General features: G+C 41.7%; 3 protein-coding genes across 4 annotated transcripts; 2 read left to right on the forward strand and 1 right to left on the reverse strand.

Moving 5' to 3' along the window:
• Positions 1 to 62: 62 nt before the first annotated feature.
• Positions 63 to 3,615, reverse strand: tk1 (thymidine kinase 1, soluble). Its single transcript, XM_071915326.2, has 7 exons — positions 3,408 to 3,615; positions 3,197 to 3,228; positions 2,787 to 2,900; positions 2,201 to 2,294; positions 1,809 to 1,898; positions 1,359 to 1,478; positions 63 to 1,055 (listed from the first exon to the last, which is right to left on the reverse strand). The coding sequence occupies exons 1-7, from the start codon at positions 3,471 to 3,473 to the stop codon at positions 876 to 878; spliced, it is 696 nt and encodes a 231-aa protein (XP_071771427.1). The 5' UTR covers positions 3,474 to 3,615; the 3' UTR covers positions 63 to 875.
• A 1,220-nt stretch (positions 3,616 to 4,835) lies between these two features.
• On the forward strand, positions 4,836 to 12,208 carry afmid (arylformamidase). Its single transcript, XM_071915325.2, has 11 exons — positions 4,836 to 4,929; positions 6,729 to 6,819; positions 7,312 to 7,416; positions 8,053 to 8,101; positions 8,214 to 8,299; positions 8,427 to 8,499; positions 9,347 to 9,444; positions 9,845 to 9,923; positions 10,191 to 10,326; positions 10,912 to 11,016; positions 11,187 to 12,208. Exons 1-11 carry the CDS (start codon positions 4,900 to 4,902, stop codon positions 11,214 to 11,216), a joined length of 882 nt encoding a protein of 293 aa, XP_071771426.1. The 5' UTR covers positions 4,836 to 4,899; the 3' UTR covers positions 11,217 to 12,208.
• Positions 12,209 to 12,951: 743 nt separating this feature from the next.
• cant1b (calcium activated nucleotidase 1b) lies at positions 12,952 to 22,092 on the forward strand. 2 transcript variants are annotated; one of them, XM_071915318.2, is made up of 5 exons: positions 12,952 to 13,041; positions 18,817 to 19,404; positions 19,537 to 19,677; positions 20,254 to 20,457; positions 20,690 to 22,092. In XM_071915318.2, exons 2-5 carry the CDS (start codon positions 18,876 to 18,878, stop codon positions 21,058 to 21,060), a joined length of 1,245 nt encoding a protein of 414 aa, XP_071771419.1. In that variant the 5' UTR covers positions 12,952 to 13,041; positions 18,817 to 18,875; the 3' UTR covers positions 21,061 to 22,092. The 2 variants fall into 2 exon arrangements, with proteins under 2 accessions (XP_071771419.1, XP_071771418.1); XM_071915317.2 differs by lacking the exon at positions 12,952 to 13,041 and adding an exon at positions 14,610 to 14,708.
• Positions 22,093 to 22,162: the final 70 nt, after the last annotated feature.

Here is a 22,162-nt window from a genome sequence, read left to right on the forward strand (position 1 = left end):
TTTGTATAGTATATGGAAGGTACTTTTCTATTCCAAGCAGGAAACGCATTGCACAGCCTCAGAGCCTGCCAGGATTTAAACAGGTTATTTCGGTCCTCAGTAGCATGTGAGGACATTGGATTACACATCACACTCTTAGCACATCAAACATCAAAATTTAGCAAGAAGGAGAAAGGATATTCTCCAAACTGTCTGTATAAGATTCTCTCCGCATTCAAGAAATGGTTGATTCGGACCTTTTGTGTGTTGAAACTGACTTTTACTCGTGCTCAAGCCTCAACACCCTGCTCCCCCGTCATATGTAGAGTAGTACACCTGTAAGTCAACCTGTAAACCAAGGAGCCACTTCATTACATATGATGACAGTAAATATATTTAAGTCTGAAAATAATTTCAAACTTTCTGTTTGACAGAATATTCCTGTTCAAAAAAAAAAATTCCCAAATAAAATGCTACAGATGTTTAGCCTGTAGTGAATAATATGGCAGTGAGTGAGTTGTTAGCTGGTTTATCCAACACCTTTCAAGTACTATCATGTGCATTGTCATATTCTCAAATGTACAAAAAAATAAACAGTCATATAAAAAAAAAAAGATACGTGACAACTAATAGAAGAATTACCCTCAAACGGACAAACAAAAGGCCGATGACAAATACAGAAGACTGACTGATTGAGCCTCATTCTTCTGCAGAGACCTAAAATACCAATACCAGGAAAAATACTGATAAAATCAAGCTACTTATCAATAAAAATCCCCTCTAATAGTAACATACATACATACATACATACATACACACACGCATTGACAACCATTTTACACTGTTGTATTCCTCCTGAACTCTCCAGTCAGGTGCTCCACTGAGGTTTCTCGTGTTCAGAGGTGGAGGGAGGAGAAGAGCTTCCGGGGAACCCTGGAGTCCAGCTGTTTCCCCGGGACGACCTGCTGTGGAGTTTCGTCCCGCGGCGGAGCGCTGTTCTCTTTGTCCACCGCCAGGCCTCCGTAACACTTTCTGCACACCGCCTGGTACATGTCTGCTCCGCCGATCACCTCCACCTACGGCGCAGACAACAAATAAGAAACAGATTAAGGATTGAACCAGCGACCTTTTAGTCAGCATCTCTACCCCTGGCCAACCTGACACCTCTCAATACTTTTACCTCCGAGACAAACAACCTTTGCTCCATGCCCGCCAAATAATCAAGACAAGATTACAGGAGGATTTGGAAGGAAAAAAAAGTGTGATGGGTGGTGGGGCAGGAACATAAAGGCTGACCGAGACAGATAATCTACCTGCTGCCGTCTTTACCTGTCCCTTAAAAATCTATATTTATGTCCTTTGTCATTCTGTCTCCTCACCTCCTTCTCGGCTCCTAGCCTCTTGGTGTAAGCAGCTTCTTTGTAACATTGCATACAGACGGCGTTGAGCTTCACTACACTCTCCGCCAGAGGGACCAGGCTCAGGATGTTTCCAAATGGCTGCAGGAAGACACAGGACGACACAAAGAGCAGTTAGTTGGACCGAATGGATGCAGGTATTATTCTATTACAAGGAACAGACACACTATAGTGTAGAATAATGGCCACATTGAACCGTCTGTTATGTGGCTGACAGTGGGTTTTGTTCAGTGGAATATTTCCCTCCACAAAAATGTGTTCTTGCTTTTCTGCCATTTTGTTTTGCTTACACCCACAGTGGCACTCTGTCTGCCCGTGGAGCACAAACAGTGAGTCAGTCTGTGAATTTGAATTGTGAATAGATGCAAGTATCACATTTACTCTCACACAGACAAATACATACACACTCACCTTTCTCTGGAAGGTCCCGTCCAACGCAGCTACAATGATGGTCTTCCCTAAATTGGCCATCTCCTCACAGAACTCCACTGTGTCTGGGAACTGGAGAAACACAAGAGCAGCACAACATTAGATGTATTGTCCAGAGCGAGGACTAGTCTAGAGTCAAGGAATTTGGATAGATTCTCTAGTCCACTAATAGTTCCTGATGTTTTCCCCTCACAAGCAATAACCCTGATATAACCCTTTTACCACAAGTAAGGAAACTCTGACTAGGACTGAAAGGAGCAACAGTTATTTTGGATTGGGTTAACGCCTGTCAATCCATCACAGAGAAAGACTAGTATATATGGAAGGCAAAAAGTGGCTTGATAAGCGAAGCCAGGAAGAAAAATCATACTCACAAACTGCCCTTCATCGATTCCAATGACACAGGCCTGCAGCGCCAGAGAGCGCACGTCTCCCAGTTGACTGGCCGGTACCGCTTCCATCGTGTTTCTAAATGGACAGAGAGAAAAACTTTATTTTAAATGGACATTTTGTTACCGTTCTTCTAGGTCACACAGCACCTCCCTCGTTTACTTTCATTTGTGTAGGAAAATTGCACACAAATAAAATCTGACCGAATCAGCTGTATGCTTGTGTTTGATATACTACATTGTAGGTATTCTCTTTTAGGTGTTTTTTATATGATTTCTTTTATGTTTTGTGTGTTTTATATGTTTATGTGGCTCTGTGTAAGGTATGATTTTTTTTTTTTTTTTTTTTTTTACTGTGCAGCAGTGTCTCTCATCAAGACAAATTTCTCCCAAGGGAGACAATAAAAGTCAACCTTAACCTTAGCAAGGTCTAAAGCCAGAACATCCTTCCATCAGTTTCAAATTATTCATTATAACGATTGAGTATACCACACACACACACACACACACACACAGACAGAGAGAGAGAGAACATTTCTGTAAATTTGCAGAATAAAAACAGTTTCCTCACCTGTCGTGTGTGGCCATGCCTTTATCTGAATAGCGGGTGTCTCTGGCATATTTCACGACCAAGCAGTTATACTGGGCGACCTGGAAACGGCGCACTCTTCGCATCAGTTCCGTGCTGCAGAATAAATGACATTAATTTCAGTTGCCATCCGTAAAACCAAGCAGACTGGTGAGAAATGGCAGCATTAAACTTGTGTAATAAGCTCGGCTCGGCTACAGAAAACACAGTAACATTAGGACCAACTCACAGGATAAACTCTGCAGTCATATTTGGCGGGATAATAAGATGTGAGCGGTATTTGTGGCATCAATACTTTGTTTTACTTACTGTACAAGTGACTAAGAATAACACAACACGCACTACACTTGCAAAGACAACTGGTGTTTCTGTGTAAATAAAAGTCAACTCACCTTTTCCCTGAAAACATCGGTCCAAAGATGACCTGCAGACAAAGAAGAGAAGTCAGGCTGAGGAAGTTAGTGGCAGGACAGGGAAGTCAACTACTAAAACAACAAAGAGCCTTTCTTTATACACACATACGTTTATGTCGTGTTTTTAAGATTAATTTAGCTAACGTTTGTTAATGTCACGACATTGTTAAGACTGTAAATAAATACGAACCTGGATTTGTCCTCTAGCTCTCCGCGGGGAATTTGGAAGAATCCTCGGCACATCCAAACAGTCCATGTTTAATGTAAAGGAACTAAGGTCTATTAAGAAAATAAAACTAGATAAATAAAAAAAAGTGCTCTCCCAGCAGTAACTTACAGCGATATAACCTTAATATGACAAAAGACAAGTCGAACTTAAGTTAAATATCGCGCGCCCCGGTTTCTACCCGGCGGGCACTTACAACGGAAGTGACTTCAACCAATGATCGTGGAGCAACGTGACACGCCGCACCAATCAGCTTCTAGATAACAGAGAACGCTGGCGCCAGCTGGGACCAATCAAAACAAGAAAGTGTGGAGGCGCCACAGTAAAAGAAGCAGCTGTTGATTTTTCCTGTCTAATACTAGTGTGTCTGCTTGTAAAGAAACGAAATTAAATCACTGTAATGACTTTTCCCCCCAGTAACACGTAATGTTATTATCCCTAGTTATTTAGCAATAGCTTATTATATTCCTATGCTTATTATTTTTCTGTATGTATATTTGTGATTTGTCTTTGACACTGCACTTAAAGGATGTATATACATTTTTCAGTGTCGTTATGAATATAGATTTACATAAAACAAACCACTGTACTATTCTTATTGTGTGTGTGTGTGTGTGTGTGTGTGTAAGTAAGTAAATAAGTAAGTAAAGTTTATTTCTAGAGCACATTTAAACACAGCTTGAGCTGACCAAAGTGCTGTACAAAAGAACATTAAAATACAAAGTAAAAGTAGAACACAAGGAGAAACATACCAACGACAACAATAAGCAACAACAAGGGACAAAATACAGAGTTATAGACATGACAACAGATTAAAAGATTAGTGGGCCAAAAAGGCCAGAGAATAAAAATGTGTGTGTGTTTGTGGTACTCAATAATGACTTTTGATGACCTTATCGTATTTTATCGATTTTATTTGTTATCTCCTCTAAAGCCTATTCTTGGTCAAGTTTATATGCCTATATCCCCTTCTGACATCCGAATGCCAGCACGTGCCCCTTCAATTCCGCCCAATGGATTTTTTTTAATGTATAATACATGAAACAATAAAAATAAATAAATAAAGTGTCCCTTTTCTTTCTAAAACGTCCTGGCTGTTGTTTCGGTTCATTCTTGGAGCTCTTACCGGACTATAAACCGGTTATGTCAAGGCGGTGGCAGCGTTTCCTTGGTCTATTTTAGTCCTTCACATTCAGATCTGGATTCATCATAATAGTTTTTATAAAAGATCTTTTAGGTAACAGTCCCATGCAGAACTAATTGCTCAAGGGAACGGAGAAAGGGGTCAATACAATAACAGACAGGAAAGGATGGCCCACGAGCGACAGACTTGGACTGATCTGATTGGTTGCGCAGGAAAACAGGGTTCAAAAGTCCAGTCGCACTGCTGTGCACTTGCTGCCTGAACTCACTTGTCAGCCACCGGAGTTTCAGGGAAGTCTCCTCAAGAGATAACATGATGCGTTGGGATGATATGAAGAAAGATGTAAGACTTTGACTTTTGACTTTGAGCTCTTTCCCTCCATATTTTGCTTCTAGGCAATAAGTCTATTATGTCTACAGTGGAAGAATGCTTTCCCTTATCCTTGACCTCTGGCTCACCCTTGCAGTCCTTGCACTTCCCTCTAGCTGTGACAATTGTTCAGATTGAAGTGATGTGTGTTATGCCGCTTTTCCATCGCATGGTACCGGCTCAACTCGACTCGACTCTACTCGACTTCTTTGGTTTTACATTGGGCAAGTAGGCTACCTGGTACCTGGTACTTTTTTTGGTAGCACCTCCGTCGAGGTTCGAAGCGAGTTGAGGCGATACCAAAAGGTGACGTAAAAACACTGCAGACTACTGATTGGTCAGGGAGAATCGTCACGGGACATATATGCTAACGTTAGCTACCAGGTTAGCGGTTAGCTTACCCTCTTGCGTCGCCTTTGAGCAACCAGAGAGCAGTCTTTTGTCTTGCTGCCTTCAGCCTCTTCTGAAATAAAATCTGTCTCCTTGCTGTGACTAACACCCACATACCGAGAATCAAGAACACCATCCCTTCGATAGCCTCCATTGTTGCTGTGTGTGTCGCGTTTCATGCGGCGTCGCAGCGTCGCTATGACGACCATTTTTTTGGGGGGGGGTGAGGGGGCACATTGAGGGGGTACTATCTGTAAACAAGTGGTACTACCAAAAGCGAGTAGAGGCGGGGCGAGTTGAGCCGGTACCATGCGGTGAAAAAGCGGCATTAGGTGCCTGCTGTGCAGCTGGACTATGCTGCTACAAAGGTAAACAGCAGCAACTTTTATTTGTTTGTTTTTTAAAGGTCAAACGTCATGCCTCAAGTTAAGATTTAATTTCAACCAAAAATAGACCCATAGGTGCTACTAAACGATATATATTATCCACTTCTATACCAAGAATACTTTTGTCAGGACAGGAGATAACAAAGATAAAGCTTGATTTTTTTCTCAGTTACACTCTGTTGCTCTTATGCAGAATATAGCCCTTTAGCTTTGTCAGGTTTTTCAGTATTTTTCAACCTCTGGCTGTAAAGACAGCCTGTTTGGTTAATGGAAGAATTATAATTTATAGTATTATATTGTTATGGTTTGGTTCAGAGTTGGGGGCGTTCATGAATTGAATTGAGAATGCGTGGTAAATTACAATTCAGTTCCTGGAGTTAGAATTGGAATTGGAATGTCACACAGCTCCAAGGAAACAGAACTGGAGTTGAATTGGAATGAAACAGAATTGAATTCCATTAAATTCCACGAAATTCCGCTTCTAAGAGAGGTTGTTTCTAAACCTAAATTATAAATCAAACATTATGAAAAAAAGACTGTTAAACAATTCACATACATTCAATCATAATGTATAAATTATAATTAGCCTATGTTACGAATCAAATACCACCTGAAAGATAGGCTACCTTTAACATTTTTCGATATTCAGTAGATATAGGACTTCTAATTTCAGATGTGGTAAGAAAAAAAACAAAAACATGGAATTTCACAGAATTTTATTCAACTACCTGAAATTCCAATTCAATTCAAATTCTGTCTCCTATGGTTTTTTATTTTATTTTTTTATTTTTTTAGTCAAATTCCAATTCCAGTTGAACTGGAATTAAAGGGTTCATTCATGACTTGTCCCCAACCATGGCTTCCTGCTCGGAGGTGGATGTCGGGTCGGCAGTAGAGGGCGCTGATCACCATAGCACAGTGACTGTCACCGGGCTGAGCCGCTGGTGAATCGGCATGTATGGCCGCCCAGCTGACAGCAGTGTCTCCGTCTCGTAGGAGCTCGAGCGGCAGTATTCCCCCAGCTGGTGGTCGCACAGGATGTCGGCAGACGAAGTGATCAAGGCCCACGTCGCGGCTCTGAGACAAGGTTGGTCTGTGTTTTGCAGCTTAATGCTACAATGACGTAGTAATCCAGATGAAGTGACAAGGGGGCAGCGCTGTCGGGATCAGCGACCGGTTAGTTTGGTGGTTGTTGTTGTTGTGGGTGAATCATTCATATCGGTGTCTCCTACTGTTTCATGGTTTTATACCGCACGTGTGTGTGTGTCTATACTATCTATCTTTGTGAGAACCAATTTTAGTTTTAAACCTTCAGAGTGAATTGAGGTCATTTCGGCCGGTCCTCACTTGATCCAAGAGGCTATTTTAGGGTTCAGATTTGGTTTTAGGGTTAAGGTTAGGATAAGGGTTAAGGTTAGGATAAGGGTTAAGGATAGGGGATAGGGAATGCATGGCAATGAATGTTAGTCAATTGATGGTCTTCATGAGGATAGAAGTACAAAGATGTGTGTCTCTCTCTCTCTCTTTCTGTTTGTGTGTGTGTGTGTGTGTGTGTGTGTGTGTGTGTGTGTGTGTCCAGGTACAGAGCGCGCCCGAGGCCTGGCTCAAACTTTACTCAATGTGCCATATGGGGAGGGAGAGGGAGAGAAGCTGGATGTCTATATACCCAGCACCACCTCTCTGGGTACGGAGGCTTTATATTATCTGTGTGTCAAGTTTTCATGAAGGTATTACAGTAGCAAAACACCTGAGAACTTGCATGTAGGAGATTTACCACACTCAGAAAATATTCACACACCTGTGTCCTAAAAAGGAGTTAAAAAGGTCAAAACTCCAGCAACACTTGTAGTATATAGAACAACTTTATTGTTAGACCAACGTGTTTCGGCTTGTGGCCTTCATCAGGGTCATCCTAAATAGGAGTTCACAGAAAAAGTTTATAAATGTGCAAGTCAATATTTGAATGAATGGAAATAGAAGAAATAGAGTGAGAGTGCACAGATTTGTCATACGGTATCTGACAGTTTGCAGCAGCAGATTTGAGAAATTTTCACAGAATTGAATTTGTACTCGTAAAAAAACATAAAAAAATACAAATGTCATATTACAAGTTTGCAGCTTCTATTCCGTTCATTCAAATATTGACTTGCACAGTAAATCTTTTCTGTGAATTCAAATTTAGGACGCAGCCGTATGAATATTTTCCGAGAGTGTAAATTCAAACATGCAAGTTTTCAGGTGTTTTGGCACTAAAATACTTTCACATAAGTTCATGCCATCCCCCATGCTTGTATGAAACTAATAAGTCCCTCTGGTTTAGATGTCCCCCTGGTTATTTACCTCCACGGAGGATACTGGCAGTTTCTCAGGTACAATGTTCTGTTTCTCTACAGCTTCTGCAATGTGAAGTAGATATATTTTGACATGCAGATGTGCAGAACTTGTTCATGTTTTTCATGCTGATGCTTTGTGCACATACAGTAAGGAGGAGTCTGGGTTTATGGCTGTGCCACTGGTCCATAAAGGCGTAGTGGTGGTTGCCGTCGGCTATGACATCGCCCCCAAAGGTAGACTCTTTTTGAATTCTGACTAATGAATGTTGTTTCTGGTTAATTCCACTGCAATAATTTTAGCAATATGCCAGGAATATCAACCTTTCCCCCTGTGAAACCTTTCCCCGTTCCCCCTCTTCAGGGAACATGGACTTGATGGTGTCCCAAGTACGCAGGAGTGTTGTGTCTGTCATTCAGCAGTATTCTCACATCAGGTAGGCTACCTGTGCTTTTTTTGTTTGTTCTTCCCTCTCACTAACACTCCCTTAAGTGAAGTTTATCTTAATTCATCACCACATTATAATGCAACTCCTCTTATTATGGAAAGCAAAAGTACCACAGATGACCATAAGTATACAGTATATTCAATGATAAAGTACATGCTGCAGGTCATTTTCTGCATGCAGACTGAGTTTTTTTGAGCAGATGAAAAGGCTTCTCTCAAAAAGACTTGTCAATATGAGGCATGTTGCATTGTGGATTAGGGATTTGAAGCCTGGCTTTGACATTTCACACTTGTCATGCCCTGTTGTCCATTTTCTTGTTAGTATTCCTTTGGTAGTGCCATGCTTCTAAGTGAAATTTTTTTTTATTCTCACAGTGCTATCGACTTGGTGTCACAGGCATCAAGAAAAATTCAGCTCAGTCAGTTTGGTAAAGCTGAACTATACTTGCTTGTTGGATAGTTCAGAGCATCTGCTCTTTTCTAATAGCTACTAGTGAGAAAGGAGGAGGTTAGGTGTTAGAAACTTCACTGTACTGTACCTGTGCACTGTCAAACGTAATCACACTTTATAGCACTTGAGAAAATCATTTTCTACAAATCACAAAGCTTTATTGTGCAGTATCTAGTTGATTAAAGGAAGTAAAAGTTGCATTTATTGTGAAAACTTGGCTTTAATTATGAATCTTCACACCTTAGCTGTGAATTTTCACTCAATTCCCACAATCCTCTCCTGTTCAGAAAGAACTGTACATCATCGCCACAAATGCACTTTGAGACTATACAGAATCTGTACTTGTGTTTTTTATGAAACCCAGCTGTTCTCTTACACTCCCCAGCGGTCTGTACCTGTGTGGCCACTCTGCCGGGGCTCACCTGGCTGCAATGGTCCTCTCCACTGACTGGTCGCAATACGACGTCACCCCCCAGATCAAAGGTGAGCTCTACCAGGTGAGATGAGACAAGCGATAGATACGGCAGTGCTTGGCCTCATTATGACTCACTGACACTGAAGAGGAAGCAGAGATGTACAGAAATGAAACTGAAACACAAATGATGCAAAAACATGCAGGTCAGGTGAATTGGAGACTCTAAATTTCCCATAGATGTGTATGTCATGTGTTTGATGTAGTATGGTATACGACATGCATATGATGTATGTAAAGCCCTTTGAAACAAGCTTGTGATAAAGTGCTATATAAACTTGACTTGAAATGGTGCATAGTTGATATTTTTTTCCTTTTCTCCCCACTGTCCTTCCTCTTCCCTGGCCTCTTGCGGTTCTCTCATCTCCTCCCTTGATCCTTTGTGAAATCCGCCCCTCCGTCGTCTCCCAGGTGCTTTCCTAGTCAGCGGCATATACGACCTGCTGCCCATCCTGTCTACATACGTCAATGAGCCTTTGAAGATGACAGAGTATGTGGAAATTTACCTCTCACTCCATAACTGTCAGTCACTGTCACTGGATGGCATCTTTAGGAATCTTTGCTCAGCTTTCTATAGAGAGCTTTGTGTATATGTGAGTGTTTGTGTGTGTGCATTCAGTGTGATGATTCTCTTTGTGAATGAGAAACAGTGCATGTATATGTCCTTGTGTGTGTGTGTGTCTGTGTAATTGTCCTCTGTGAGTCTGTCGGTGCCAGTCGGTGACGGCCCCCTCTGTGTCCCGTTTCCTGTCCACAGGGAGGTGGCGGTGAGGAACAGCCCCAGCGAGCTGGTCCCTCAGCTGAAACTCTCCTCCTCCAGCTGCCATATTGTTGTTGCCGTCGCGCAGAACGACTCGCCGGAGTTTCGCAAGCAGTCGGAAGAATACTACAAAGTCAGTCAGAACCCCAAAACTCTTCTGGTCAGAGTAGGAAGACCGTTAAAGATGAAATCATTGCCTTCCAATTGATGGCAATATTACACTTTACAGGTTGAGTTAAAGGTCAATGTTTTGTTGTGTATTCTTTGCTGGGCCCACAATATAATACAGTATCTATGAAGTGATAATAAATACTTCTGTTACATATTTCTAAACATTTTGGAGACATCCTGTCATCACTGGAGAAATATGTAGCATTCAGTTTTGTTTACCATCAAATCCTTAATCTCCTTTCCCAATATTTGTTGTTTGTCATTCACAGAGGTAACAGAGAAAACATAATTCTGCTGTTGGGATCACAGTGAAGAGTTAAATAGATTGTAATTCATTCAGATTATCATTGAAGAAGTCTCAAGCTTTGATGAGCATCTTAGATTTTTGTTATGATTTCACAAAGTGACACATTGACTTTTAACGTGTATTGTGATTTATATACAATACTGAGATAGATAAACTTGTTTTTTTAATTGGTTGTGCATATCTCACTTTTTGTATTAATTTCTTTACCTCTTTTGCTACCTCTTTCTTCTGGCCTTTAAGAGTTTGGAGGCATCCGGATTGAATGTGACGATGGAGGATGTGCCCAACACAGACCACTTCAACATCATTGAGCAACTGGTGGATGGGGAGTACCACCTAACACAGGTACACACACACACACACACACACACACACACACAAAACCGAATCTCTACCAATGAGCGTACATTACTAAAAAAAATGTTAATATACACCCATGGCTTGTAGATTCATGTATTTTTGTTACGTCTTTCAGGTGATAGACACTTATTTTTAATTCCTTCCTTCCTCTGCAGCTCCTCTTGAAGGTGATGGGGAAGAGCTGAGAAGAGTCTTTTATCCATCTAGTGTCAACATATCCAACTCTGAATAGAGTCATCATGCACTACTGGTTTTTGTTACTGATAAAATATGCATTATTACAGTGTCATAGTATGATAAATATACAATGCCTATCCATTTGGATTGATCAAAAGTAAGGCGGCATGTGTTTGAGTTGTTCTGATCCCCTCTGTGTCTCTCACAGTCTAGCCTCCTGTGTCATATATGATAGATCTCTTTGTTTACTGTAGTTACAGCTGTCAGAATAAGTCCCAAATCAGCTTCTTATGTTCCAACCTATATTAACACAGTAAGAGAAACTGCATGCCTAAAACTGAGTCGGTTCGAGGATGGTGATGGTAGCAACTGAAACATACTGAAATGTATTCACACTCAGTTGTCAGCTGATTATTTAACCATCATAATGCACAATATTGTTGTTACTGACTATTTCACTTGCCTCTCTAAGTTTATTCACCGGCATAGTAAATTGAGTATACAGAGAATATTGTTGATGGTTTGTTTTGCATATTTCCTGTGTTTCGTAAAAGGGTTGATCCATTTTGACTGTGACAATCTATTCTATCATAACTATAAATCTATGGGAAGGATGACAATAGGATCTTATGTCATGAGTGATGACATGAGTCAACCAGGGGTATAAAGTGAATGTAGCTTTTTATTGCAACCTCCACAATGCAGATAATCTCACCCAGGGAATTCTACTGATTACGTTAATGTGTCATCCACTTTTGGTAAATGTTGATAACTAATACTGTATTTTTGCACTCTTTAATTTTACCCTAATAGTAGGCTTCTCAATATTCAAATGGATATATATTTTTAAAGAACAAGTCGGACTAAATTATCAGAGATGCACATTATAATGTTACTTGCTGTCCACATTCTAGCATCTTAAATAATAGTCCATGTTACTGTTTACATGAAGTATTCTATTAATCATAATTACTGTAAAAGATTATGAAGAAAATCACAACACAATAAATGTTTATATTTGAGACTGGCTGTGTTGGCTTTCATGCAACTTTTAGACTTATAAAATGTGTGTGTTGATGAGATTGAAGCTTTTTTATAAATAAGATGCAGGTTTGTATTCTCTTTTATCTCAGTAGAGGTACCACACAAAGAAGCCCTCATGCAATAACAACACTGATACACAAGTGTATCATCACATAGGCAGTAGTGGTGCTCACCTAGACATCTACAACAGGGGTTCCCAACTTTTTCCTGACAAGGACTCCCATATAGATTAGCATTTTAGAAGATTTTGTCTCAGGAAGATCTGATTAGATTTTTGTTTTAAGGTATGATTTAGTACAGAATTACACAATTCTCTGTACAACAATTGGGAAGATAACTGGAAAGAGTGAACTGAAACCGTCATCGTTAAACATTCTCTCATTGGGCTAACTTCTTATCAGTGACAAAAACTGACAAAAAAAATGTTAAACTATTAGTAATAGGAATAGTTGAAGGACCCATATGGGCTCCCTTGACCCCACTTTGGGACCTCTGATCTGTTCTCATTTGAATATCAATGGCTTGTAGATAAGTTTAGGTAAAGATTGTCATGTGTTATTATTTAAACAGATTTAAATAACACATGACAATCCTACCTAAATTGCGGAGAGTGGAGAGTTTTGCAGGCGGCGGTTGGCAGTTGGGGCAGAATCAGCAGGAAGTGCTGCCTGCCTCTTCTAGGCTAGTAGCGATGGAGCGGGGGTAGGGACGGACGGGGAGTCGCAGAGAAACCGCTGACCAGCCACCAAACAAGTCCGCAACGGGGAGCACGACGACTCTGTTCGCCAGGTAAGCACCAACTTTTTAAAAGCCACAATGACCACCAGGTTAACTCTAATTCAGTTGGACAAAAGCGCTCTTAAATCATTTTACTGGCTGGTAGCCCGGCAAAGGTTAATGCTAGCAAGCTAAAGTTGTTAGCTAACATTAGCTAGATGGCTAGTATATTAAAGTGGAAACAATATGTTTCCCTTTCTTTATATAAGCTATTTTTAACTGACACCCTTTCCGTTTATGAGTACGTTAACGGTAAATTCCGTCACTTTCACGTGACTGAAATTATTTTCATAATTTTGAAGCTTACGTTAGTTGTAACTGAGTGTCAAGTAACCGGCCAAAGTTTTAAAGAGCCGGAGCCGGCCGGTGCTCCGCTGACTCCGCTTCCTGTCTTCGTGGCTGTTGAGTACAGGGGAGGGCAGGGGAGAGGGGCAGCATCAACCTGATAACAGCTGAACTGTTTCAGCAGTCAGCACTATGGCTCTGGTTGTGACTAAAGCGCCTACCTTCTTTCACTTTTTGCTCACATACAGTGCTCTACATACAGTAAGAAAAAAACTTTAATTTATTAGCCGTAATTGGTCTTGGTCCATCTTGAGTTCGCACTATCCAAGTCATTGTGGAGAAGTGCCTGGGTTTTGTTACATGTCCTATCAATTTCCTCTCCTTATGCTGTCAAGTTGGTACATTTGTTGTCTATTTAGGCCTCCCCTTTAGGCGATTCATTCTTGTGACTGAAGATCAGACGGCACACAAAAGGATAAACACATGTGGTGCTTTTTCATGGTGTGTGTGTTTGTTTTCCTTATTTGATCAGACAAATAAATTTGGATCATATTCTTAACTTAAGAAATGGCATTTGGTAATAGTTGCAGGAAGAGAGGGTTACACAACACACACATTCACATCGGGAAGCTACTACCACCCTATAGGTGTCCTTGTGTGTCATCTGTGAGCATGAAACTTATGCATTGTGTGATAACACTACTACAACACCCAACTCACTCGATCACACTCAAAGAGTAGTTCAGCCTTCATTGAAAACCCAACCTTAGCCATTGCAACATGACTCAAAAGTTCAGTCTCCGTCTCCAATGCCTAGCTGGGGGAAAAACTGGCAGGATCTTGGTGAAGTTTCAGTTGTCTTTCCAAAGGAAGAAAGTGCCTGCTAAGCTTGCTGATTAAGCCTTACTTTCTCAGGCTTGTTAATTGATAACTCTTTACATGCCTCCATGCCAGACCTGTGCTCACTGTGCTTGTGAGGCTTTTAGCAGTGCCTAAAAGCATTGTTAAACCCATTTGTAATGATTTGTAAAACCAAGAGTTGCCTGCAATGAGAACAAACTAGCAGTTAACAGTTGAGGGTTTGTGGCTTTTTTTAATTTATTTGATTAAGTTCTTTAGTTTTGCATCATTTACATTTGTAGTAGACAGAAGGTAAAGGAGGAGTTAGTTATGAAGCTTTACCTTTCTTATTGGTTCTACAGAAAGAGAGAGAAAGGGGGAGAGAGAGAAAAGAACTGATCAGATAAAGGGAGGAGACACGGAGAGATGGAGATCAGTCATTCATGTGGGAGAGGGTACAGGGCTGAAGGGACGGGGAGTTTATTATGGGATGCGTGCGAAGGAGGACAACATGCTGGTTACAGAATGCTCAGGGGACAAGAGGCGAAGGACGGGTGAATAATTGAATTCTTCATATCGGGTACAGGGAGGCTGTGTTTGGGTCTGCGAGGGGACAAGATAGGCCATGCAGTGCATACAATAGTGACAATTGCGGCATTATTTGTTGGCCATGTGTGTTGAAAGAGGTTGCCAGTGTGAGTGTGTGAACAAGAGAGGGACAGAAACTGTGCGTGTGTGTGTTGAAGAGCTTGTTAGTGGTGAAGTTATGTAAAGAGCAGCTGAAGAGGCCGAGGGGGAAAGTAATGGTTAACAGCTGTGTGTGATGTGCGATTATGTGTTGCAGTTCACTAAAGGCAAATAGAGCCTCACTCATCTCAAATTTCTATAGATTGATTTGTTTTTAAACCCGTTGTTGAGAATATAGTAATTATAATTGAGCATCATTTTCTTAGGCTGATATTGTTCTTTATAGGCACAGATATTTTTCGTTACACTATTGTCACACATTTATTATGAGGTTTAGGCCTATGTAAAATCATGGCTCTTTTTCATATAAAGGCAGCTTTGCAAATTATCACCAATAGCTTTGAATAGAAATTCAGGAATATGTTGCTCATTTACATCAATTCTCTGCTACTTCAGACCCACCTAGATATTGGTTCAGTGCATCAGGTGTATTATATATATGCAGTTCAAAGTTACATTCTGCTGCTCATAAGATCCCATTCAGCTTGAAGGCACATCAAATATCCTGCTGCAAGTTAAGTGGTTTCCACTTTTTCAGAGAAATAGCTTCCTCATTCCTTCCAGCTAATCTCTTGAAGTTCCTAGGAAAAACAGTGTTTTCGTGCACAGCAGAAACAATAGGCCTGTCGAATGTGTTGCAATTGGTTCTAGTAAACTGACAACCTTACGAATTTGACCAGTTATGTGTATTAACTAAACACTTTACACTCACTTGGACAATGAAAAATTGTGATCAGTGAAATCACATGAAAAGTGACCAGCACAGATATTTTATTTTAAGCAAAAAAGTAAGAAAACCTGAGTGCCACTATGTTATGTGACTCAATACAGGTGGGTCGAGGGATCACAGCCTATGACAGTGCTGCTGCATATTTACAGTACCTGTTGGTTGCCCTAGACAACGGTGCTTTTATAAGGGGGGCCGAGGGTCACCTTGCCATTCTTGTTCTCACAAAAACAAACGCACCTCTCCTATTTCAGTGGGCAGGACATATATTGGATGTCGTTCGTTCACCACCTATTAGTTCAACCTAAAATAAAGGAAAAAATCCACCCGTAGACAGAATTCACCTGTTATATCCTAAACAGAATTCAAATGTTATTAGTATATCCATGGTCATTTCAATCTGTGAGTCTCTCCCAAAGCTCAAAACAAGAGGCAAGAGCTGCACTATTGACAGTGAATGGGAGACTGATGTAGTCTTCTATTCATTGTCAGTAGAGCAGTTCCAGATTTTGTCTTTTGATGGCGTCACAGATTAAAGACTTGCTTACCAGGGGACTGTCTCACGGGGCAAGATAACTTTGGGCTTAACCCTGGCTTTTCAGTCTCACGATGGCGGCTCACTTTTAACCGGGGTAGATCACCATGGTAACCTATGCTGCACAGCTAACCTGCTCCGGAGCAGGTTCAGTTCAGGTTATCGGATCAGACCAGATAAAAGGCCCGCCGCCTCACCAATCAGCTCTCTGGAAACATGGAGTCACCATTCCTACAGGATCCCGAAATGAACAAAAGCATTGCATTCAAATGAATGAGACCAGTAAAAAGAACTGAACAAGGGGAAATTATTGAATTAACAGATAGTAAGAAGGGCTGTTCGCAGGATGACAGTGTTTAGAGACCAGTAGAATCACTTTGCTTTCTGTGATCATTTATTATATCAAATATATAATATTTATTAGGCTACATCAGATACAATACATGTTTGTAGCATTTCCAGGCCATTGGCCCACTCTGGCTATAAAAGAGGGCTTCTAACAAATACCAGGTAGCTTACATTATTTGACTATATTTATCAATAGTGAATGAAATTTAGGCCTGCTGTTGCATATTAAGTACGCTGAAATTCTTCCATAGGATTCCCAAGAGTGATTAATGCAATAGACTGCACTCAGTTTCCATCACCACTGCCGTAGGCAACATGAAGCGGACTTTGTGAATATAAAATCTTTTCACAGCCTCAATGTGACACAATATTGTATCAGTAAGAAGAGTTAACACTGTGTCTTAATGACTGGCAGTGATAAGAATTTAAACTATTTGTAATTTTCCCCCAGCAATGCTCTCTAGCCTTGGCAGCAGCAACACTGCTACTTTTCACCATTATAATGTTTTTGTATTGCTCATATTTATTCATTATAACAGTTTGTTCTTCTTGAGAGTAGGACACGCTTTCATAGCTCATCACTGATGGAAAGTCCTGGGCTGACGGAGCCAGTTGATAACCAGCTACGCGAGACCGGTTATCCGGGATCATCAGTGTTAGGTTTTGTGAAGCTAGCCAACACTAATAGCCTGACTACGTTGAACTCACTTTGTGAGACAGGCCCTTGGTTTCTAGCTTTGGAGGAGTTGTTCCGGGTAAAACAAAATAGAGACATTGCCAAAAAGACATGGTCGTACCAAGTGAGGAAAAAAGTGTCCTTAAAAGACACTCGCCATGGGTTCCCACTAATGCTGCCCTGAAGGGACAAAGAGAAATGCCTTATACAAACAAAACTGGAAAGCTTCAAAGAACTGTCTAGAAACTGAAGCTCCCAAAAAACCATCAAAAAACTTCAAACAAATGACTGACAAGAAGACAAATAGCCTTGTGGGTTTGTCAGCAGCAATTTTCCACAGAGGAGCTCTGGGCCATTCCCTGATCACATGCCTTCAGCAGTAAGCTCCAAAGTCAATAGGAAACCAACCTCAAAATGGAGAGCTTGTGTTAGAGCCATTCTCCAATGGCCACAATAAAAAGGAATTATCCATTATGATTCAAAGTTATCATAATGGTCATGTTCAGTTCACAAGTACAAATTGAAACATGTTCATTGGTATAATGTGAATTCTGTTTCAGGGTGAATTTCTGCTTTATAGTTTTTTGTTTTTTTCAAGGCATTTAGCTGATGCTCTTATCCAGAGTGAATTGTAATGTAATGATGATGCAGGTAGGGAGTTGGTGTCTTGCTCGAGGGCATTGACAGGACACATGGCTATTGGTGGACCTATGACCTCCTGTAACCTTTCTGTTACAGGACAGGACTAGGCCACCCTGACACTCCCTTAAACTGTGTGTAGGCTAACATGTATAAGTGACATTTCACTACTGTTGGGGGCTACCGTTTGGAAATGCCACTTTTTTGGAAACCTGAGAAAGTGACCAAAGCATTTTGCCCAGTTTTGACAATTGAATTGAAAACACAAAAATCACCAGAATTGGGGTTAAGAGGTTTTCACACAGCAACAGCGATATGCAGTTTCACTTTAAATATGAATAACTGGGGCACAGAGGGACACACTTTGCAAAAGAATTTGGCCTAAACATCAGAACAAAGCAAAGTTTTAATTATATAAGCGTCTGTTCTCAGCCATAGGAAGTAGGAGGTGCCTACTGACTACTTAGTATGCATATTCAGAGGCTCTGCCTGAACAGCACACAAAGCTCTGTTATGGACAAACAATGAACAATGAGAACAGTAGCCTATTTTTCCAATGCATTCTTCTCCTTTTCTCATTCCTTCCCTTTGTTCATTCTTTTTCTTTAACGCATTATTTTTTAATATTTAATTATTTTCTATTCTTTCTTTATATTTCTTTATTTATTTATATTTATTTATATTTTAAAGTAGAATAACACTCACAGAAACAGTGTCTGTATCCATCCCTCCAGCAGGCCGTTCTTGAGGGTCAAGCCATCTTCAGCAGCCATCTTTTTCAAATACTGAACCAATTTGTTTGTTGGTTATATATATTCATTATGACAACTGAATAAAGACACAGCAACAATGCTGGCTATTTTTCCAGTTTTTGCAAGTGCACTTCACTCTCTTTTTCTTTTTTAATTTAGCACTTTCACATTTTGTACTGTACCACCCCACTCCACCATGACTGTCTTCTTATCTCCTCTCTGGTTTGTTTGATCCCAGGTTATGATAGCCATCACTCCGAGTCCAAGCCTGACAGAGGGGATGAAGACGATAGTTCCATGACCCCTTTTCGTCTTGCTGTCCGGGGCCTCCCCCCGGCCTTGGTGTCCATGACAGGAGCCGCCACCTCTGACCCACGCTTCCGCCTGAAATGGCGGGCCATCGCTGTGGCAACTCTGCTGGCTCTCGCGCTCCTGCTGTACATGCATCGGACAGTGGGGGGCGGAGACAACACCACCAGAGGTTACTACCGCAACAGGGCACACAGTTGGCAAATGCACAGTGAGGGCAATGGCATCATCAGTGACAGACGAACTGTAGGAAGCCTCACCAGCCTCCAGAAAAGGGAAAAACGTTACAATGACACATATCCGTTAAGTCCGCCGGAGAAGACGAAGCATGGCATCCGGTACCGTATCGGCGTGATTGCAGACCTGGATACGGCGTCACGCAGCTCCAAGGAGCAGACATGGTTCAGCTACATGAGGAAGGGTCACCTGACTATTTCAGAGAGCGCCGACAGACTGGAGGTGGAGTGGGATGCAGAGACCGTCACCCTGGAGAGTCATCTGGCTGAGAAGGGACGAGGTACAGGGACAGGGGCTAGATTAAGGACACACAAACACATACTGATCCTGATGAGTTTTGCATTAAATGTGTTCATATTCTTACATGGAGATTTGGGTTCCCTCATTGATTGACTGACTACCTCTGCCTCAGGTATGGAGCTGTCCGAGCTGGTGGTGTTCAACGGTCACCTGTACAGTGTGGACGACCGTACGGGTGTGGTGTACAGGATAGAGGGCAGCCAGGCTGTTCCCTGGGTGATCCTGCCTGACGGGGACGGCTTGGTCTCCAAAGGTCAGTCTTCACCTGTACCCTCTGCATACATGTGGGACTTCTGGGGCAAAAGTCTCAAACTGACATAGCGTGTGGCAGTAACTAGCCTGAATTATGACTTATGACAGCATGACTTTTTTGCACTCAAAAATTCTTGATTACCTTAAACTACAAAGAACTAACTAGAAACTTCAAAGAATTTATTCATTTAGTCCAAAGACAGCCATACAGCCTTTCTTAGAAGTTGTGTCCAGAAATGATGCGGAAACCATGGGTGGACCTTAAATAGAAAGATCCATGTCAAAGTTGGCAGCAAAAACACAAGAGAGACTCAGGAACTTTACTTTGCCACTGGGAAAAGCTAAGGACACGATTGGTCCACATTTTAAGAAGTTGAGATGCCTTTTCACGGATCTGTCTCTGCAGGTCTTTGCTCAGTACAAGTTACAAATTGATCTTGCTTTTCTGTTAATGCTTCTCAATCACTTAGCCTTGTCCTATCATTGGTTCTGACATAACCATGTCCCCCTGACTTATCACCTTTTTCCTCTGTGTGTGTGTGTGTGTGTGTGTGTGTGTGTGTGTGTGTGTGTGTAGGATTCAAGGCGGAGTGGTTGGCAGTGAAGGATGAGCACCTGTATGTCGGCGGCCTGGGGAAGGAGTGGACCACGACCTCTGGAGAGGTTGTCAATAACAACCCTGAGTGGGTGAAAGTTGTTGGCTGCCATGGCGACGTGGAGCACGAGAACTGGGTGCCACGCTACAACGCCCTGCGGAGCGCAGCAGGGATACAACCACCAGGTAAGGATCTGACTTATTGTCCAAAAAAAACAAAATCGACTGACATCTCGCCACTCTTCCAAGAGGCTTCAGTTCATGAAGCTTCTTGGATGAGTGGCGAAAGGTCTTTAACTCTTCATTTTAAGTCCAGTGGATTTTGTTTTTATTTTTTTGGACATCTTACTACCTGGATGACTGAAATGAATCTACACAGACGATCTGACATTGATTTCCAACCCTCCCTCTCTCCCAGGCTACCTCATCCATGAGTCAGCGGCATGGAGTGACCGTCTCCAGCACTGGTTCTTCCTGCCTCGCCGCGCCAGTCACGAGCGCTACGAGGAGACTGCAGACGAGCGGCGCGCCACCAACCTCCTCCTGTCCTGCTCCGCAGACTTCAGCCACATCACCGTAGGGCATGTCGGACCGCTCAACCCCACCCACGGCTTCTCCTCGTTCAAATTTGTTCCCGACACAGATGACCAGATTGTTCTGGCACTCAAGTCCGAGGAGGACGCCGGCAAGATTGCCACCTACATCCTGGCATTTACTCTAGACGGCCGGATGCTGATGCCCGAGACAAAGATAGGGGATGTGAAGTATGAAGGGCTGGAGTTTATTTGAAACTGACCAAAGGTGATTTTCCTGATGGCTAGCAGCTTAGCAGATAAAGGAGTGGGCTTCGTACATGCAACATGGTTGTTTTGAGTCCAGCTCATGACCTATGTTGCATGTAATTCCACTCTATCTTTACCATCATTCTCAGCTGTACTGTCCAATAATGCAGAGAATGACCAAAAATTACAGGACGATATAATGAGGAGGAGAGGAGCAAGAGAAGGGTGGAGAGGCAGGACAATAATGCACCAGGAGAGGACAATTCAGTATCACCAACCACAGGATGATTCAACTTGTCTGTAAATTCAGTGTGATGGTTCACGCTGCCGTCTGTGACTAGCTACGTACACCTGCCAAGATTGGTAGTGTTTTAAAGGCCTAACTCCTTCATATCAATACAAGTACATCACTACCTTCGTCTACCTTGAGTTATACTTCCTGCTTTCATGTTCAGATCAGACACTGCTGATATCCCAGGAGTCTGGGCAATTTTGTCATGACTAGTTCTCTCTCCTTAGAAACCAGGGAATGTGAACCTCCTCTCCTGCAGCCAGACTCTGCTGGTCAGACACTCAGGGGAACAGGGTCAAAGAGCAAAACATGAGTAAGTTTGTTTTACAGAGGCACAAAATAAGAGAAAATACTTAAGAAATGAATGTGTTACTACTTGAAATTTTTAACTTATTTCATACCCGTTTGTGCTTATTGAACGTAACCCTGTCCAGACACAAAACACTGGTCCTAGTTTCTCTTATTTTGATCTACAATGATGTCGGGGTTCCAGTCAAGATCACTCCCTGGATATTTGATCATGTTTTGTAAAGCTCACGAGTTGTTCTGGGCAGGTCAAATGCGGACCCAGCTACAGGTCATTCAACTGACATATCATTCGCTCTTCAAGCTCAGACAACGTGACTACGCTGAATTTACACACCAGCTGTTTTAATTTAAAATTTTACCGTTAATATATATGTTTTGTATTCCTTCAGAATAACTCTAAACACATCAAAGATTAAAATATGCTCTATTGTTCTGGTATGTCGAGTTCTGTTTCATGTTTGTCACCAGCAGAAGTGTTTAATAAACGCATCACAACACAATCTCAGCA

The sequence above is a fragment of the Centroberyx gerrardi genome, chromosome 3 (assembly GCF_048128805.1).
Source record: "Centroberyx gerrardi isolate f3 chromosome 3, fCenGer3.hap1.cur.20231027, whole genome shotgun sequence".
Lineage (NCBI taxonomy): Eukaryota > Metazoa > Chordata > Actinopteri > Beryciformes > Berycidae > Centroberyx > Centroberyx gerrardi.

Coding starts and splice junctions, on each gene's coding strand:
- cant1b (XM_071915317.2), top strand. CDS start 14,645: ATGCGTGCGAAGGAGGACAACATGCTGGTTACAGAATGCTCAGGGGAC. Junction 14,709..18,816: donor GGACAAGAGGCGAAGGACGG/GTGAATAATTGA, acceptor GTTTGATCCCAG/GTTATGATAGCCATCACTCC. Junction 20,458..20,689: donor AGCAGGGATACAACCACCAG/GTAAGGATCTGA, acceptor CCTCTCTCCCAG/GCTACCTCATCCATGAGTCA.
- tk1 (XM_071915326.2), bottom strand. CDS start 3,473: ATGGACTGTTTGGATGTGCCGAGGATTCTTCCAAATTCCCCGCGGAGA. Junction 2,295..2,786: donor GGCATGGCCACACACGACAG/GTGAGGAAACTG, acceptor CTGTCCATTTAG/AAACACGATGGAAGCGGTAC. Junction 1,056..1,358: donor GGCTAGGAGCCGAGAAGGAG/GTGAGGAGACAG, acceptor TCTGCGCCGTAG/GTGGAGGTGATCGGCGGAGC.
- afmid (XM_071915325.2), top strand. CDS start 4,900: ATGATGCGTTGGGATGATATGAAGAAAGAT. Junction 7,417..8,052: donor ACCCAGCACCACCTCTCTGG/GTACGGAGGCTT, acceptor CCTCTGGTTTAG/ATGTCCCCCTGGTTATTTAC. Junction 11,017..11,186: donor GGGAGTACCACCTAACACAG/GTACACACACAC, acceptor CTTCCTCTGCAG/CTCCTCTTGAAGGTGATGGG.